We start from the raw sequence: 20003 nt of genomic DNA, 5'->3' as shown, positions 1-20003 counted from the left end.
CACTAAAAAGGACAAAAGCTTCATTCTTCTGGAAGATACTGTGTTGTATGTTTAATCTAATGCAATGTATTTTTGTACTTTCTCAGGTTTACGTTACATATCTGGAGCAGCTACACACAGTGTGTAATGAAGTAAAAATACTGCATTATTTATTCAGCTGTTACGATAAAGGTACCAGACCATTTAAATGTGTTTAAAAGGAGTTCAGGAAAAGTACCGTGCTCAGATACATCGACTCGTCAGAATATGAAGAATCACAGTTGAAGCTCATGAGTTTGAACCATTTTATTCAAACACAGTCGAGCTGTACAAAAGTTTGCAGGACAAACGTCGACACGTCTGCGAGAGCAGCAGCTGCAGAGGAAAGCCAGTCTCATCCAGGAGCATCTTCTGTGCAAACCACATGTACAACACACACACACACACACACACACACACAGAAAAAACACAGGAAACCATGGAGGACATGTGCAACTTGACCTTCAGCCTCGTGCTTACTGGTCGTGCCTGTGGAAGTTAGACTGAGCCGACTGGACGCTCTGTGGACTATCTGAGCTGTGGAGCAGTTCAGAGTAAAAGTACTGCGTTATGCATGAATGTGTTTCAATTTAGGAGTTTTCTGTTACGACAGGTTGAGGTAGAGCTGATCTGAATTATATTTAATTTTGTATTCTTTTTTAAAGTTGAAAGATGTCTTCTATATAAATCTGTGAGCTGCTTTTTGATTTATTATTCTTTAATGTTCAGTATCCGGAAAGAAAAACACAAGAAATAAGAGAAAATAAAATCAGAAAATTACCATCTAATGTCAACCCAAACATAACCTAACGACCACAGCGACATGATAAATCTAATAATTACAGCAACTTTACTATAACTTAATCCTCACTATCATCTAATTATACTAAAATTCAGATTTACGCTGAATTTATGACAATGCATCATACATTAAGCTGTACGTCTTGTATGTAAAGTAACTGTAAGTGCAGATAAATGCAATGAGTACATAGTGCAATATTTCCCTCTGACATGCAGTGGAGCAGAAGTGTAAAGTATTATAGTTTTATTATTTTATAATTGAAAGTATTAGTGGATTACTCAGTAAACAGAAAACTGATTTGATAATCAGATAAAAACATTTTATCTAAGTAAAATACCTCAAATGAACTGAAAAGAGATTCATAAATGAGGACTTTTTTTAGTTGAGCAGTTTTATTATTTAATTTATAAGCAGCAAAAGATGTAAAGTACGTCAAAACTGTACTTCAGCGCAGCACTGGAGTAAAGGTACTTAGTTTCATTGCAGCAGTGGGAATATTAGATATTTATCAGACTGTGTGAGGAGGGAAAAGTTGTAGGTCACATGTTGGCCTTTAATTTACAAACGGATATAAAACCATGTTTGTTTCGACCTGAGAATAAAGACTTTATGTCACGTCCACGTCGGCGCTCCACAGACTCAAACAAATACAACAAAACGCAGAAATAAGACCGCAGCCCGAGGACGAGGACGTCAGCTGACGCCATCACTGTCTGAGCTTCCATCAATCCACAAATCTACATTCACGTCATCATATCTATATCATCTGACAAATCTCCTGAATTGAACCTAAGTTGTCGTTTCGGGACAGATTTGAAGTTTTCCACTGTTTGATAATCAGGCTGCTGCAGTTTGTCCTCCAGCAACAGTTTGAGCAACACTGAGCTAAAAGTGACCGAGACCAAGCAACTACGGAAGACAAAGAATGACCAGAAGACTAATTTTAATTGAAAGAATTAGAAATCATTTAAAAAAGGTGGAACATTTGTCTTTGTTTGAGAACTTATATTTTCCTCTGAATACAACATTTTAGCTAAAAAGCTGCATCAAATAAAGAGTTTACGACTATGGAAGTGAAAAAAGGCCAAAAAAGATTTAATACTTTGACACTTAATGTGGAAATTTAAACACCACTGAATTTATTGGACTTATTTCCCCAAATTCTGATTGAACATTGTGTCCGATATTAATAAAAAACAATATTCAAGTTGCTTTAACCCAGTTTGTCTGTTTACAGTCAAAAAAGTCAAGAAAAAAGAATCAGGTTGGTAAAAATTACAGACTAAAATCCAAGCTGTTAAAACTTTAAAGAGCAGAAAGAGGACATAAAACCACCTGAAAATTTTCAAACATAAAATCAGTATTCTGTAAATAAGTGTTAACTGTAACATTTTATTTATTTCAGCGTTTCTTTGCTTCCATATAACTGCTTTGCATTACATTACAGTCACTTTGTTGCCAGTTGCTGGAGGCTAACGTTGCTCAAAATGTTGCTCAGTTCATCAGACATTAAGTTATGTGCCTCGTTACTTTGCAGGAAGACAATAAAGATTTAAAAAAAAAAAAAAAAACACAAGCACAAAGCAGGTTGACAAGCAGACTGATCAACAGTCACCACGAAGCTTCAACACACACACACACACACACTCCAAGTGTCAACAAAATCATCGGTAAAAGAAAAAAATAATAAAATCTTCGTTCCAAAAATGAGATATTTAACCTTTAAGAAAATCTCCATGACTTTGACTGAATTATTGCCAACACAGAGGGAAAAATTAATATTATTCAAGTTACCAAATCTATTCAGCTTTTCTATTTACATTTCAGGGGACGGCTGTTTTTGATCATTTGGGGACAATTTTCATTTAAAAGCAGAAAAATCTGATTTTTTTGGAATCGTGTAAATTCTCCACTTTGGTTCAGATGTGAATTCACTTTGATCAGATTCACAAACCAGAATCAGGACGGAAACATGTTTTTCCACCAAACAAAGGGGGAATTCAAACCAAAGCTTATTGTACAACCCTGCAGAGAAACGACGAGTTCATCAAACCAAGTCAATGAATTAGTCACCAAATCCGATCTGAAGTCAGCTCAATCATCAACGGTTTGTTTTCAGTCCGTCTGATGTTTCCAGTGAAAATCCTAAAATCCTGACTGACGTCTCCAGCATGAACATGTGATATTTGATGTTTTAAAGACTTATTGATCGATGAAAGGGTTAAAGGTTAAGGTCGCAGGACGTTCCTTCATCAGATATTTCAATTCAAGTTCAATAAATATGTTTGAACTTAGAAAGCATTTAAGGTTTGAGACGTAACGTAAGGTACGACAGGTAAGCACAGGTGTTAAATGCTGTGTTTTTTCTAGCACTGCTACCAAAATGCAGGTATTATTTCAGCACTATATCAAACATTTTTAAAGTAATACCAGACTTAAAGCTGCTCCGATCATTTTCATCTCACACTTTAATCCTAAATATTGATGGACGGGACTTTAAGAGCTTTTCTGTTTCCTGAATGTAAAACAGAATAAGATGCTAAATATTCATCACTGTGTTCCCTTTAAAAACAGAGCGTGTGCTGAATGCAGAGCGAGCTTCATTTAGCTGTCGTATGTAATCAATAACGACATTTTCAGTATTTCTAACAGGATTTTGACGCTTAGGTTAAATTCAGATTTTTATCAGGTCAGTGAATTAATTCCAGTTTAAACAACCCCTCAAAGTGAACTTCAGCGACGCGTTTATCTGTGTATTATTAGAAATACTCTGATTTTGAACAGAAAATGTACATTTTACATTTGCAACTTAAATCTCCAGAATTTCACTGTAATAATAACTATTTTTAAATAATCCATAATTTGCATTTTTTGGTTGAATTTGCTCAACTTTACATGGTAAAGTGTTGTCGTGACTAAAAAAGGTAAAAAATGCTGTGATTTGTGTTAGAAAGTGTGCTGTGGCCTAAAGTTCGCAGTCAGCGTGTGAAACTGGAGCCTCAGTCCTGAGAAAGACTCGGTCGGCCTTCATGTGCCAATAAATGTCGGAAAAACACGACATTTATTACAAAACCCCGAATGTAAACATAGAACTGCAAAATCTTCAATCAACACAGAACATTTCAGGAAAACGATTCTTAAGAGCATTTGAGATGTGAGTTCCCTCCACAGGTTTCCAACCTGAATCTCTTACAGGTTTCGAGAATTCATGCAGAAAATAAGATTTATGTTGTTCAAGCCTCAGATGTGAATTTCAGTTTTGGCAAATGTCTGCTGGTTTGTGAGGATTTTCCTGCTCAGGATGTGTGAACATCACGACTCTTTCCGTGCTGCTGATCTTATTTTCTCCATGAATCAAATGAACCAGTTCAGAACTTCCTCTGGAAAGCTGCAGAGCGAGCGCAGAGCTAAGCTAACGTCCGGGTCGGCCTTCAAAAAGACGTCATTGCTGGACGGGTTCTGTGCAGAGTGGAGAGCTGAAGTTCATCAAACATTTCCAAAGAGGCAAAGCTGCTCTCATTGGTCGAGTTAAACCTCGGCGGGTGAAGCCGAGTTTCCATCAAGGCGTTTTTTTGTTGAAATTGAAGTTGTGGAAGTCCCAATCAACACTCAAATTAAGTGATTTTAGCATTTCTGTGCACTTACATTCTAGATTCTACATTTATTCTTAGTAAACTCGGTTTCTGCAGCTTTTTGGCTTCACCCACAACAATTTAACTGAACTGACGAGTTATGAGAGAAATGTCTGTAAACCTGAGGCTCCACTCTGCGTCTGCCTTCATTCAAGCGATGGCATTAAATATTAAAAAGGGCTGATTTGAGATCAGTCACGCCAGCACGCACACACATACAGTACACGCACATACAAAAGAAGATATACTGTACACACGCAAACCACGACATACAGCCGGTCGCTGCATGTTCATACTCCTCTTTTTCCTCGATAGATATTGATTAAAAAACACCACAAACCCCCTCTGAGAGCACGAACCCTCAGAAGTGCAACAAAACACTGAAGCCTGTACAGCGAGCACTCGTACAGCGGCGTGATGCTGACGTACAAAGTGGGAGATATGAAGCTTTCACACAGCAGTTTACAGTGAGGAGGGTCCGACGTTTGTGGGTTTGACCTCCGTGACCTCTCGGGCTCCGTCCTTCGCCTCCGATCAGACCTTCAACGCGCCAGGTCCGTGTGGCTGGCACTCAGGTCGCGGCTTTTCCTCAGACGATTATTTCGTTCCTGCAGAAAATGAAGCGAGAAGAAACTAAAGTTAAGACCCGACAGGTGGATTCCTTACAAACACAATCATAAAAGGTTAAAAACGATCTACTTTTCAGCTAACCTGGTGTGAAAAATTATGATTCAGTGTTTATCTTATTTTAAAATAATCTGCAAATGTTAGCCTGCCCAGCTAACTAGCGTAACTTAGCATTACTTGCAAAGTAATGTTCACACTGAAACTTCCACCTTGCAGTACTTCTGCACTGGGTCGAGGCTAATGCTCGATGCTAACAGAGTTTCGGCTAACATAACTGGCTCTGCCTTCTGTCTACAAAATGTCACAAAATATTGGAAACAACCAACAATTTCTCATTTTAAGTTCTTAAAATTGCCTGTTTTGTCAGACAAACTGTTCAATAACACTAATATATGCAACACACAATGACATTTAACAGGAAAAAGCAGCAAAATCTCATAAAAGCCTGAATCAGAGAATATTTTGCTTGATAAACAGGAGCTAATGTGGTGGAAGTTGGTCCTTGATGCTATCAGAGTTTAGGCTAATGTCAAGCTAACAGCTAAATCCTGCTTTTCTTTGGATTTAGGGAAGTTTAACATTACACTCCAGCAGCGAACGTTAACTTGACAGTGCTACGTTTATCAGACGCTGATGCTAGTGTTTATCCTGAAAGGCTTTTCTATTCTAATATTAAAAATAAAAAAATAGGTTTGAAAATGCGACAAACGAAGCATAAAGCTAGGCCTAGCTTGTCCGAATATTTAAGCTAAACAGCCAGTGAGGATGCTTATTCTTTGTTAGCTTGTTGTCTTACCTTCTGTTAGCTTTAGCTTCAGTATTTTAGCACAATATCATAAATGTAGCCATCAAGTGAATATTTAAGAGTCCTTTAACAGGATTTTTTAAAAAGACAAATCATTAGAAAGTTCAAAAAGTCAGCCAGAGATCATTTTCAGCTAACTCGTGGCGCTAACGATAGCTTATCTACTGACAGCTGACGTTCAGGCAGCAAAACTAAACCGATGTCTGATGATCTCTAGTCAAAAATAAGAAGCTAACTGTGTCTTCTGCTCTCTGAAATCAAGGATCCATTGTCTAAATAATACATAATGTTGCGTCGAAGCTAGCAACAGTAATGAACGGTTTGGCTAACAGTCAAATGTCAAAGAGTATAAATGACTTCATTGACTTTAACTGTGGTTGTTATTTGGTCTTAAATATGTGATTTTATAGAGAAATATTTATTCAAAGACTTTAATAGTAAGTTTATAATCCTTCAGTATCACAAACTACAGTTGAAGTGTCAGATTAAAAAAAAGAGATCTTGTTAATTTGTGTTGATTAGTCAAAATAACGATGGGGTGAAGTTAGTGTGTGAGTCACACCGATCATCACGTGTCATTAGTGACAAATCTGACTCGACAAATTTATTCAGCCTCGAAACTGAACCAGAGTCTGAAGAGAAACTGCTCATAAAGACGAGAGAGAGGAGTGGAAACGAAAAGAGGTCGAAAAGTATCTGAAAACAGTTCTGCAGTTTGTTTAACCCTGTCGGTACACCAGGTGGGAAGATTCAGTATTTTTCTCAAGTATTTGGGGATTTGAGTCAAAATTAAAAGCTGTAATTGAGCTTTTGTTTTATGTCCCTTCTCACAGGACGTGAATTTGTACAATGATAATCAGATTAAATTTCACTGTTTGAATCTTGAGGCAGAATTTTTCTGCTTCTTCTGGAATAAAGAATTCTGTCTGTGTGGTTGTTCATCCAAACAGCAGTGGTGGGGAAGTATTCGTGTACTTTACTGAAGTAAAAGTATCAGGTTTTTGTAATCGACTGAGTATTAAGCTCACAAAATGTTAAAAAAAAATCGTGAAAACTGCCAACAATTTCTCATATTTAGCATTTTTGCTGAATAAATGATAATTATCTGATTATAAAATAAATATTAATATCTAACTTTTCAGCAAAAAGCAGAGTTAAACTTCAATTAACATTTTCTGCTTTTAAAGCTTTAAAGCTAAAAAAAGAACAGTGTCACTGAAGTCTTTATATTTTAGGCTCTTCACTTCTTGACCTTTGACCTGTCAGTGCCAGGATGTGACCAGCAGCAGGGTTAAAGACAGACTGAGACGCTTCAGACACTCTGCGTCCCCACGCTCGGTCTTACTTGGTAGTGGTCGCTCGCAGCCTTGTCCGCCACGTTAAGAACCCCCAGAGAGCTGGCTCGCTTCATGCTGCACCCAGAGCAGTGACATGCAGGGGGGCGGTGGGGTGAGGGGTCAGAGGTCAGAGGTGAGGGGTGGAGAGTCAGGGGTGAGGAAACGATGGCAGGTATGTGCTGGTTAATGACATCCATGATATTTTCACACAGAGGTTAGTTCCATATGTTCTCTCATCCGGTTCATGAAATCTAAAAGTTCGGCACCACTTTCGAATATTTTAATTCATTTACATTAAAGCAGCGTCAGTGGACTATTTGACCTTTGTTCTGTAGCATTTCTGTTAAAAAATGACTTATTTCTGCTGGAGTTTTTGTTGATGACTCACCTGTTTACGACTCAGCAGCCTGCCGATCTATAACGTGCTCTTAACTCATTAGAAAGTGACTCATTAACCATAATCTAAGTCTTTAGTTACACCTGACAAAGAAAGCGGCACCAGCGCTCTCCTTCTGTTCTTACTGATCAGCTGTTTGTGGTGTAAACTGACGTTTACGTGAGTGAAGTTCATGCAAACAACAACATTCATGCCTGGAGGAGAACTTGAGTTGAGTGAGGCGACACTGCAGAAATGAGTCCATCCTGACAAACGTGACCCGAAAATTAGAAAGCTTTTCCTTTGAACGTGTCGAAACCAGAAAAACCAACAGGATTCCCTGAAAACTTTTTACAGTGAAAAAACTCAAGCGCAAAAACTTGATTTGAAATGTTTCTGTTTGTTTCATGCAGAAGAAGTTCTGTTTCTTGTCTGTGGTCATACTGCCAAAAAAAGGCAAAACGAATAAAGATAAAATATTCAAAATGACTGTTTTTGTCACGACTGTCGTCTCAAAATATGACTTTTTTTACTCAAGACATTACAACTAAATTACATCACCACTATCATGTCTGTTTTCTCAGGTACGAATTTTCTCAATGTATGGCAACTTGTCTTCTTGACTTTACACCTTTTAGTATAAAAATATACAAAGACTTTTTTTTATTTTAATACCTTGAGAAAACAGCTGGAATATATTTTGAGAAAAAGGCAAAATATGTTGAGAAAGTGAACTAATGATGGAAAAAAGTTGTAATGTTTCAGAAAAAACGGCATTATTTTTGTTCAGGTGGAGGTGAGAACGAGTAGAAAAATAATACTCTTTGTTCGTCCACCAGGTGGTGCCAGAGTGAGAAGTCTCAGTTTTGCACATAGGAGACGCAGCCTGATGATGGATCGTTTGAAGCTGGTGAAACAATCACTTGATTTAGTTTCATGCAGATGTAGAAAGGTTATTTTCATCATTATTTAACGTGTTGTGACGTTTCAGCTGCAGTGAAATCTGGCTCCATCTGCTGGAGAGAAGATGAAACTTCCACTGAAAACTGAGAAATGAACCAGGAAACATCAGCTTCCACAGCTTCCACACACAAGGTAAAAATGTCAAAAATCACCTTGAAGAACAGAGAAAGAGTTTTGCAGTGACTGAATGTTTAAAGCTCAGGGTTGGTCTTCAGCTGAACTCGTATCGTGCGGCTGATCTTTGACTTGGACTTGTTAAAATGGACATTTCTGCAGTGATCTCACACGACCGACAGCCGTCAGATCGATGATGACGATGATGGCAGTGACATCATCATGTCCATCATCTTGAGGAGCCACAGAGAAGAGCAGCAGAGAAAGGAAAATGGAAACCAGTGAGCACACAGATGAGGCATGCAGGCAGACAAAAAAATTTATTCATAAATAAAAACTCAACACGGCATAAAAGTGGAAACAAAAACAGCCATGCAGACAAGTCCGTTTTTCCAGAGTGAGTTCACAAAGAAGAGTAAACAATCCAAACCGAAGCCGAGTCAAACTGAACCACACTTCAAAACAAGTTGGAAGAAATAGTCCAAAGCCACAAAATGGAATAAATATATTCAACCTTTCGTGGTTAAAACCAAAAAGTGAATGAGCTCCACAGGCGTAACAAGCGTTTCAGAAGCAGACATTAGTGGTTTGTGTCTCATTGCAGATGCTTCTCTACACGTCAGCCGTCTCAGCGTCTCGTTATTTCCCGTTTGATCCAAACCTGTTCTGTCCAGGTGCCGCTCGCTGCCCGCCGTCAGCCCCGGTTCAATACGACCTCCACCCCCCTGAGGTTTAAAGGCCGTTTAAAGGTGAACGAAACCAGAATCGATCATCAGTAATCAAACTGTGTTCACTGACAGCAGAGTCCACGTGTTCATCTCCTTCATCCAATCACAACACTCTCACCTGTTAACCTGTTTACAGTACCTGTGGAATGATCCAAACAGGTGTTTTTGGAGCGTTCCACATCTTTCCCAGTCTGTGAAACATGTTGCTGCATCAGATTCACAATGAGCAGATATTTACAAAAATTCAACATTTTTAAAAAATGCTGTTTTCAGGTGAGTTCATGTGCAAAAGGATGAGCAGGTGTCGCATTCTGGCTCATTCACGCTTCACACGGCGTCCTAACGTCTGTGGGATCGGTCGTATCTTCATGTTCAGTTTGGTCATCGTGAACATCAGGGAGGAAAAAAACCTCAAACGTGGACATTTTTCAATCCCACCAGCAATATTACTTTTTGTATAGAATATTTACATAGTTGATTTCTTACTTCCCTTTTTATATTCCTGCTACGTCTGCTGCTGCCTTAACACCTAATTTCATTTAATAAAGTGTTATCTTAACTACAGTTAAATGAGAAAATTCACAATGTTTTTCTCACAACATTTTTATCATTATTCTAAAAGCAGAGCGACGTTTTCTCTGAATATTTTCACAAACAGTGCTCCTTCACTCACTGACGACCAAACTGCAGCACACAGTGAAGTCGGACGGCGCACAGCGGCAGCACGCGAGCAGAGAGGTCAAAGGATGCAGCGCGGGATAAAGGTCACGTGCCAGTCGAAGCTCCCTCGTGCAAACAGCTTTAGAGTTTCACCGCTTCACCGCCAGCAGAGCACAGCCAATCCCTTCTTTTGTTTTTGGTTAGTACGCAAACCGCCGAGCTGAGGGCTGGAGGGCCGGCTCGTTCCTCCAGGCCTGCAGTGCATAGAGTGAGTCACCTGTGGCGGGTCGCTCAGGTGTCTGGTGGGATAGTTACCCGGGGTTTTTGGGCTCGCTGTCTCGGGACGAGCCTCCTCCGCCGCCGCCTTTCAGCTTGCGGACCAGTTTCTCGCTGCTGCGGCGGATCGACGCCCGCAGTTTGCTGAAGGAGCCGCTCCTCTTCAGAGAGCCGGAGCCGTCCTGATGGGAGACGTCACAGCGTTACGTCACGCACACACACACATGCACCCACGCACGCACGCACGCACGCACGCACGCACAAACAAGGAGGAGATTCACGTACGGACGTCAGCGTCAGACCAGCTTACGGTTTGGTTTCTGATGCAGAGAATAAAAACAGATTCTGAGCAGTTCTGCATTCAGAGGCTGAAACAGCAGCAGAGCCCATTCAGTCTCTATAATTTCAGTTTTTTTGGGGGGGGGGGGGCCATGACATGTGACATTCAGACTCTAACGGCAGACTGAGTCAAAGGTCTTCAAACACTGGTCAAACGCTTACGTGCGCACTCAGAGCACGAGTGCACGTCCTCCATGCAGACTCATGAACACGATGCCGCGATGCAGACACACACTGGCTTCAGTCTGCCTCAGTAATCTGTGCACTGCCACACAGCACACCTGAGGTCCGCCCACACAGGTGAGTTCACTCATTTTGCTGCAGCTGTTGGAGTGTGGTGGTGGTATGTGTGTGTGTGTGTGTGTGTGTGTGTGTGTGTGTGTGTGTGTGTGTGTGTGTGTGTGTGTGTGTGTGTGTGCGTGTGTGTGTGCGTGTGTGTGTGTGTGTGTGTGTGAGAGAGAGAGTGGAACAAAGAAGCCCAGCTGCATGTATTTAACACAGATACCCTGAACACCCCCTGAACCCCCCCCTGTCTGCCTGGATCCAATGACGCCACCCTCTGACAGTCAGGTCTGGTTCTGACTTTGTGTGCGAGCAGACAGATGCTGCACATTCGTGTGTTAGCATCATTAATCAATCAATAATCCATCATAATGAAGTCTGTGTATCTTTTATTAACCTGAATCTGAAACATTTGCCTCTGAATTGCAGCTTTGAAGCATCAAACTGATCAACTGAAGTACATGTTCCTCAGACTAAGTGGAGTACTTGAGCTACACTCTGCCGCTGCTCGAAGGCAACATGGATGTCTGACCCTCATCAGCCGCAGGGTCGCTGATGGCGTCAGGTCTGACGTCTCAAAGCGTCTGTGGGGGTCAGACCTGCTGACCTTCACGGCTCAGTCCAACCATGTTAGCCTCAACATCATCACTACCAGGGTGGAATAATGAATATTCTTATTTTCACATCAACGAATAGCAACAGACAAACATGGCGGTTAAAGCTCCGTGAGCTCTGAACTATGAGTGCAACAGAAAACTCTGACGTCTCTGAAGGACCTCAAACGCATCTGCTGCACCTCTTCACTGAAATTTGTATCTTAGCAGCAGACACAGGAGTACAGACACACCTGTGACAAGCTAATATCAGCTGATAAGATCAATGCTGCACATTAGAAACCCTCGAATGTATGTATGTATATGAAAAGGTCAAATCTGTGTTTTTCTACCTTTTTGAAACATCCAGCACGTAAAGCGTCTTAAATGAACCTGCTCGTCTCAGTAAGATGATCTAAAATGAATGAATGGCTGTAATGATAAACTTCTTCTGTTCTGGGGGCTCATGTCTTCTCTTCAGGGTTTGATAAACGTTCAATGGAAGCTCTGGTTAGTTGAATGGATTTTGGACCTCCAGCCGGTCGCTCAGTGTCAGGATGTGCTGCTGCAGAGAGGTGTTAATGCTTGGAGCTCACTGGGTTATGAAGGCACACAGAGAGAAGAGAGGGGACACACAAAGAGGCGACGGGCACAGGTTCAGGTGAGCAAAGAGTTTAGGTTTTATTAGAAGTTAAGAAAGACAAACTGTCAGATGCACAAACAGGACAGGACACGCAGAAGATTATTAGCAGGAGCGAAAACAGAGACGAGGAGACTACTTCAATTCCCGAGTTTCCAACAAATGCAGAAGTGCTTGTTTACAGTAAACCCTCTGCACCCCCCGGCCCCCCCATCCCGACGTCTATATACAGAGATATACAGGAGGCGGACAGGCTGGATGCACGATGTTCAGCTTCGGTTCTTTTCCCTTCAAACTTTAGCTCCGCTCTGTCGCAGACCTTAAACGCATCGTGCATGAACCCTGCCGCCTGTCACGTGTCCCCTCGTTGACATCACAACGGTTTAGTCTGACATCAGCGCGAACAGATGACACAGAGCGACGAGCTAACGACGAAAACTCTACCCACGGAGCCACAATCAGCGGTGCGCTCGATCATGCTGACGAGTTACGCCGATCTTATTTACAGCGCGTTTAATCACTATGAGCGTTGAGTCACCACGAATGAGTCTAGATGCAAACGCTGAATCGAACCGGGTGGACGACAGGGGACAGACGAAGAGCTTCTAACCTCTGCAGAGACAGACAGACAGTTCAAAGCTTCAACTCTGACCAGTTCACACCTGGAAGGTATCTGTGGAGTGTTTCTGATCAGCTGACCGTGATGTCAGCAGCACGTAACCAATGCTGTGTCTGTGTTCGGTGTTAAACGTTGACTTTTTTAAATGCGGTTTGGTGCAGAAACGCTGATCTGTCCTCCTGCTCGGCTCTAATGGAGGACTGCATGTGCACACAGATAACGCTTCCAGTTCATGTCTTTTTACTGGTTTTTATTTCTCTTTTTCCCTGACTGGTTTTAATCACACAGACTAATTCTGACCAAAATCTCTAAAATCTCTTTTTTGGTCCTTAAATGCACCACAAGAACATTAGCATAAACACAATCATCTTTTCAGTTTATTAATCAATTTAATGTTTTGTATTTAAGGTTCTGTCACTATAATTTCCAGGTTTTATCTGACCAGAATGCAAAGATATTCCGTTTTCCATCATATGATGGAAGAAAGCATCAAATCTTCACATCTGTTTTGGTTTAAAACTGATATATTTCATTAATTATCAGTCGGTTAAGTTCTCCATGGTGAACATCACCCTTTATTTTAGATTTTCTGTCTCTAGCAGCTGCAAACACGGAAACAGTTTAATGCTGAAGCAAAAACCACTTGACTATTTCTTTACTATCTATCCATGTGCTGAAACAGGAACATTTTTGGTGCCTCTGAGCTCTATAGTTGGTGTCCAGCTACCTTTTTACAGAGTCCAGATCCAAGAAAGCAAATACCTTTAAAGCAAAGCAACAGCTGTTGTTCTGTTGTAACGGTTTGTTGAAAGTCCAGGTCAAAATGGACAGAGTTCAGCTTCAGAGTTCAGCTGAGAGAAGAAGGTAGGAAGTCGGTTTACTGTCAGCCCCCCCACAAGTCTTCCAACAACCAATTAAATGAGACTACAGCCAAAAGTACAGTTTAAAGACAGTGGAGAGAGAGAGGAGGCAGAGGAGCAGAGGTTAGAGTGAAAGGACAGCAGAAAGAACAAGAGAAGAAGCACAAATTTAAAGACCCCCCCCCCCCCCCCCCCCCCAGCACAAACACACAGTCGAGTACAGCGCGTCGACACAAACAGGAAGTCTGGGTTCAGACACACATTTCCCCTCAACCCCCTCCATGTAAAAGCAACGCTATCGGTCTGGTTCGACCCGGCCCGTGAAGAATCCCACCAGAACCCGGAGGCGGTGGTGGTGGTGGAGGAGAAAGCGAGGGGGAGGCAGAGCTGAAGAAAACTGCAAAGCTGAAGGGGTTGAGGCGAGGTGAGGCGAGGCGAGGCGTCCGTCATGCAGAAGACAAGTTTTTAGAACCATTACAAGGCATCTGGAGTTATGCCTGCCGGTCAGACAGAGCAGGAAGAGGAGAGAGAGAAGGAAACACGAGCAGTGAAAGAGAGAAAAGACACCAACAGACAGTTTGAAAGAAGCAGTGGAGGGAGAGAAAGAAGGGAAACAGTCAGTTTAACAGACTGACAAGGTTACTGAGCAGGGTTTCCAGGTCAGACACGGTGCGTCTCCACCAGCAGGTGCCTCAGCTAACCTCACAAATCAGGACAAACAAGCAAATATACTTTGGCTACTTACTCCTGCGATTGGCAAAGAAACGGATGAAGCCGTCCAAAAAAACCTGAGGCCATAAAAACTGGAAAACCACTAAGTTTACCAATGGTTGCATCATCAGCTGATTAAAGCACAAAGACTGCAGGCCTTCAGAGCCTTAAACACCAGCAATTAGACCGATCCCTTTAACAGGCACATTATTCATTTTATGAAATGCTTTAAGCTTGTTTATATCAAAGCGGGTAGACAAAATATTAGAAACACCTCACTGACCCAACATAAAGCTGAACATCCTAAACTTCTTAAGGATTTACTGCAGGACTGACTACTTTAATTTTAGCTCAGTGTACCTAATAAACTGGAAACTGATTGTACATCCACAGTTTTAACGTGATGCATTTCTTCATCACACAGCCGGAAGACAGAGGCAGCACGGAGGACAAGTTATCACCAGCTCTGTCCAGACAGAGTTCACGCCTCCAGCTTCCTGCTTCAGGTGTGACATTAAAAAAATGGATTAAAGGTCTCGACTGCCTGAGTGAATCTCAGCACGTCGAATACACGACAGCTTCTGACACGCTGGGAAATAACACCAAATATACGCTGATAAACTCTGGCTGGAAACTCAAATCTCTTCACAAAACTAATTTAATTCTAAATGTGTATTTTGAGATGTAAGAGCAGAGCGTTCGAGTTTCATCCTGATGTTTCAGACCAAACACAGCGAGACAGCAGGTGGTTGTTCGTTATTTTAACTTAATTTTCTTTCATTGGTTCGTTCTGAGTGGCTGTGATGTAATTCACAGGCTTCACCACCAGGTGGAGGTTTTGCACAGTTTAAGGTGATGGAGAGCGACTGTGTCTGAACCTGGAACATTGTTAGAACACTGACATCGAGTAGAACAACGTCAAACTTAGTGAAACCACCACAGAACAAACACAGAGGGGATGCAGCAGGAGACACATGAGAGCAGCCAGACAAATACTGAACACTTAAACTTCTGCTGGTCTGTTCTTTGGCTACGTGGGAACTAAGCAGGGCAGAAAAAACCATCAACTGCTGGACTGAAGAGGTCAGAAAACATTAAAAATGTCCACCACATTTTCCCCAAACCCAAACTCTTCATTAAAATTGATTGTTTTTACTAATCAACAACACAAAAAACAAAGATATTCAATAAATTATCACAGAGAAATGAATAAAACCAGCACATTGGAAAAGCAAGAAACAGTAAATTCCTTGCTAAAGAAATGACTTCAGTGATGAACTGATTCTTAAAATCAAGTTAATTCTATTATTGCAATACTATTACATATATTATTATTGCCTAAAATGTTGAGTGTAATATAATAATAAAGCTATTAGAGATGACAGAGCTAAAGGATATTTAACATCTGACTGAGTGACAATCAGCTTTTATTGTGTTTGCAGTGTTTTCACCGTTAGCTTCACCGTTAGCTTACAGGCTACATAAACATCCCTCCTTCCTCTCCGGCTGCTAACATGCTGACAAAGCAAGCGAGGGAAAGGAACACAGATCAGAGACGTTTTCATTCTCAGGCAGCAGCTCATCACACAAATGCAGAGGAGGGACAGACTGGCACAGGGACGCACAGCACAGTGGACACAGACCACAGACATCAGCAAAGTGTCCAGAGGACGCAGAAGGAGTACAGTACAGAGCCCGTGTTGAGTCAGGAGAGCAGACTGATGAGTCACGCTGCTTCTCACAGGACTTTCTGTGATAATAAAGTAGGAAAAAGCAGCTTTCCGCCTGCCTGTGGAGAGAGCTGGAGCGGAGGACAAGCTTTCTGTGACAGCCTGGAAGAAAAACGCAGTCTGAAACCTGCAGGGACGCAGCAGAGGGTGCAAATACTACAGCCGTGTTTTTGTACATCCACTGCTCATTCTCCACAATGTTCATTATGCATGCATACTTGCTAATGCTAATCTATATATAAATATTCAAACATACTGTATCTACTGCGCTGCTGTGACCTGAATCTTCAGAAAACAGCATCATTACACTGTTCATTGGTGCACATCAGTTAGGTGTCATACCTGTTTGACATCTGTTTGTCTAAACATATCTTTCAATTTATAATCCTTAATTAGAGAGTTAATCTTAAACCATAACCTGCCATGTTTTTAACTTCACTGACTTTCTGGTCGGCTTTACGGCTTCGTCACATCAAATCTCCTTCAGCTGCAGCTCTTTCCTGACAGGACGGTATAAATAGAGATCAGCTGGTGATGTGAGAATCTGCAGGAGGCTGACGCCTAATAACCGGCTGACAGGACGCAGCGTGTGCAGACGGCGATGTGTCTCACACCAAACCTCCCAGAGGTGCAGGGGGAGATGCTGATTGGTTGTTCAGGGTGCTATCACTACTGTTGCTATGTGAGCAGGCCAGCCCTGAGCAGCAGCAGCAGCAGCAGCAGCAGCAGCAGTGTTTCAGAAATAAGATGGTGAGCAGCCTACAGAGACTCTACATCTACATGTTGTGCCACTGCAGTCACTAGAGGCTGAGAAAATACTGCAGCTACTGTGAAATGTACTCCGTTAGAGACGTGGCTCTGCGGCGCAGGGTGTGAGGTGGGGGGGGGCGTCAACATGTGTAACCAGGGGGGGCTTTACTGCTGCTGTGGAAGCACTTTTTAAGAGTTAGCTGGGAGCGCTCTACAGAAGTTTTAGTGGAAAAGAGAGTTTCTCATGAGCAAAGCACTACGGAGGCATGAACCAGTACGACTGAAGCAGAGACATGAGATCCAGCCGGGTGAGCGTCTCCGCGGAGCAGCGTCCCCGCGGAGCAGCGTCCCCGCGGAGCAGCGTCCCCGCGGAGCAGCGTCCCCGCGGAGCAGCGTCCCCGCACTTTCATTAATCAGCAAAGGACAAGCAGCAGCTACTGTAGTAATTCTGACAGTCAATCAGCATTATCAGTGTAGCACAGTACAAAATTAGCTTTTTACTCATATTTTAACACAGCCTGACAGAATTTACAGCGATTCACTGAGTTCAGTAACAACCTCGTAGTTTCTTTCTCGACTGAAGCCACTGGAGTCCCCAAAACACTGACAACTTCAATCATATGATGGAATAAAGGCTCCTGTAACTTCTATTAACTGGTCTACGATGCCTCCTCTGCTTAAAGCATGAGGAAGAGATGAACGTGGGTATCAGGTCTGACCTTGTTCAGTCAGTTATTATCACATAACAACAAAGGAAGCACAGTCAGACACATTTTACATGCAGCTGCAGAACTCCTGGAACGGTGTTACCACACCCATCTCTTTCTAGTCAGGATTTGACTTTTCTGGCTGTTTCTGAGGTTTCAGATTGAATTTTTACTGGTCTACGGTTGCTGCATTGTGTTCTGAAAATACCCCTTTTTGACAGCATCAGCCTCTCCAGCACAGAGACGCCTAAACAAAGCAGCTGGTCTCAGAGTTAAATGAATGTGCTGGGGACCAGCTGGATGTGACCCCAGCCCTCTGATGACTCACTCCAGTGGTACCTGGAGGGGCCGTGCTGTCACATGGATGTCGTATCTCTACTTCAATGAGATGAGATCACCCTGAATGTGGCTTCTGTCCAGAAAGATGCCGGCGGTTTGTCGTCTAAACACATCAGTGCTCCTGGCCTGAGGACTCTGGGTAACGTGTCGAGGGCTGTGTACTGTACTTACCCCGTTCCACTCCACGCTCATACTCACTTCCTCGCCACCGTCGGGCCCGCTCTCGTACTTCACCGTGTCAGAGGTCAAACTCTCGCGGCTTCGCTGCTTCTCGCGGGCCTCCGGCTCGCTAAGGACCTCCGCCACGCGCTGCTTATGCACATTGTCCAGACCCTGATGAACACACACACACACACACACACACACACACACACACACACACACACACACACACACACACACACACACACACACACACACACACACACACACACACACACACACACACACACACACACACAGACAGCAATAAATGCCAATTCAACTAATCCAATTAAAGCAAAAGCTGAGCACCTCCGCCACCTGCAGCTCGTTTCACACACGGACGCCGCACAGCTGACAGGAACAAGTACATTTCATCCAATCCAATTAATATTAAAGCTCTCGACTTCGACCACCTGCTGCACTGAACCCAGGCGCTGGCAGACGCTCACGCCTCCAGCAGGACGAGGAAGAACGAATTCAGCAGTCAGTGACTGAAGCAAGATGGAGAAACTTAAAGAAGGAAAGTGCTGCACAGCAAACACAAGCAGATTTAAGGTGAGCACAGAGAAACTTTCCTCCTTCACAGACGGACGTGAAACCAGAAACTCTGCTCAGTGACGATCAGATGAACAATTCACAGACTCAGACTTTAAGTTTCATGTGAAAAATGCTTATTTGAAAGCCATTCAGAAGCACCCCTCTTCAGAAACCAGTCAGTAAAGTAAAGGAGCGTCTGGCTGCTAATCAAAGCTGGACCAGTGATACTTTTCAGCACAATGAGGACTGATGCACAGACGGCTTCCTTTGACCCACTGAGGAATCAATTATTCAGAGGGGAAAAACACAGAGCAGCAGGACAATCAACCGTAGAGCGGCGACGGTGTCAGAGTCTACGTCTGTTATTTTACATCTGTTAACATCTTCTCCCTCCCACGTTACACAGACTTCCACATTTCACTGAAGCTTTCGAGGAGGGAGAGCAGAACATGGACTGTTTGAAGACAAAACATTCACAATTTGTGCTTTTAAACCCAATAAATATTTTTCCATTCTCAGCAGTATAGAACAGCCCTAAATGTCCATGTGGGTATTTAAAACTGGATCAATTAGCAAACCTCTCCACAGCTGTAACACACAGTTTAAATAGCATCATGTGTTACTTCCCAGCTGAGAATACTTGGCATTAAATGCTGGAAGGAAATCCTAATTCAGGATAAAAGCTGCAGGGCTGCACCGCCGCCCCCCACCTCTCATCTCCACATGAGACCCCATTAGGCTGCATAAGTAACACACCATCAGAGGCGGCTGAAAAGCTGCAATCCAGACCTCTCAGCATCCAGAGAGCCTCATCTCATCCCTAATTTTACACTAGAGTGAACTTATCGGTGAGTGCTGAGCTGTACTGGTAACCGCTGTCAGCCGCCTGCTGCTGTCTGTGCAGTTTAACACCGACAGCGAGGATTTAACCCCACGCAGGAATCCTGTCCTATCAGTCACATCGTCCGGAGACCACACCTGCTTTCTGGAGCGCATGGCAGCTTCCTCCAGAGTCTCGGCCGCCTCGAACTTGCCCTGCCGCCTGTAGAGGGCGCCCAGGTTCTTCAGGGTGGTGGTCACCGTGGGGCTGCGAGACCAAGAAGGAGGACGTTTTTCACTTATTTACAACGATATTTCAAAATTAGTTAACACCTACATTCCTACTTCTCTTTGCATGCAGAGGCTCTTTCTCTCAATAAGCACTAACATGTTTAGCCTTATAAAGAATGTGATAAAACACAAGAGTGAAGCGTCTTTATCAGGACTCAGACCTGCAGGATATGTGCTTCAGATGTGTTTGTGTGAATATTTTGTTTGTACTAACAACGATAAGTTAAATTATATAGATACTGCC

General features: G+C 42.6%; 1 protein-coding gene across 4 annotated transcripts in view; it reads right to left on the bottom strand.

Moving 5' to 3' along the window:
* Positions 1-275: 275 nt before the first annotated feature.
* Positions 276-20003, bottom strand: part of klc1a (kinesin light chain 1a) — a 43415-nt gene continuing 23687 nt past the window's right edge. The window contains exons 12-16 of one of the 4 annotated variants that reach the window (XM_070979712.1): positions 19628-19736; positions 18080-18241; positions 10378-10520; positions 7230-7296; positions 276-5060 (exon numbers count right to left, since the gene is read on the bottom strand). In XM_070979712.1, the coding sequence (XP_070835813.1) occupies positions 4995-5060; positions 7230-7296; positions 10378-10520; positions 18080-18241; positions 19628-19736 (547 nt within the window). In that variant the 3' untranslated portion in view covers positions 276-4994. Of the gene's footprint in view, positions 5061-7229; positions 7297-10377; positions 10521-12208; positions 14169-18079; positions 18242-19627; positions 19737-20003 lie in introns of those variants that run through there. The other 3 variants (XM_070979713.1, XM_070979714.1, XM_070979715.1) reach the window with 3 other exon arrangements.

Source organism: Chaetodon trifascialis, chromosome 14 (genome assembly GCF_039877785.1).
Source record: "Chaetodon trifascialis isolate fChaTrf1 chromosome 14, fChaTrf1.hap1, whole genome shotgun sequence".
Classification (NCBI taxonomy): domain Eukaryota; kingdom Metazoa; phylum Chordata; class Actinopteri; order Chaetodontiformes; family Chaetodontidae; genus Chaetodon; species Chaetodon trifascialis.
Note: the sequence above shows the minus strand (reverse complement) of the source record. Positions and strands in the feature narration are given on the sequence as shown.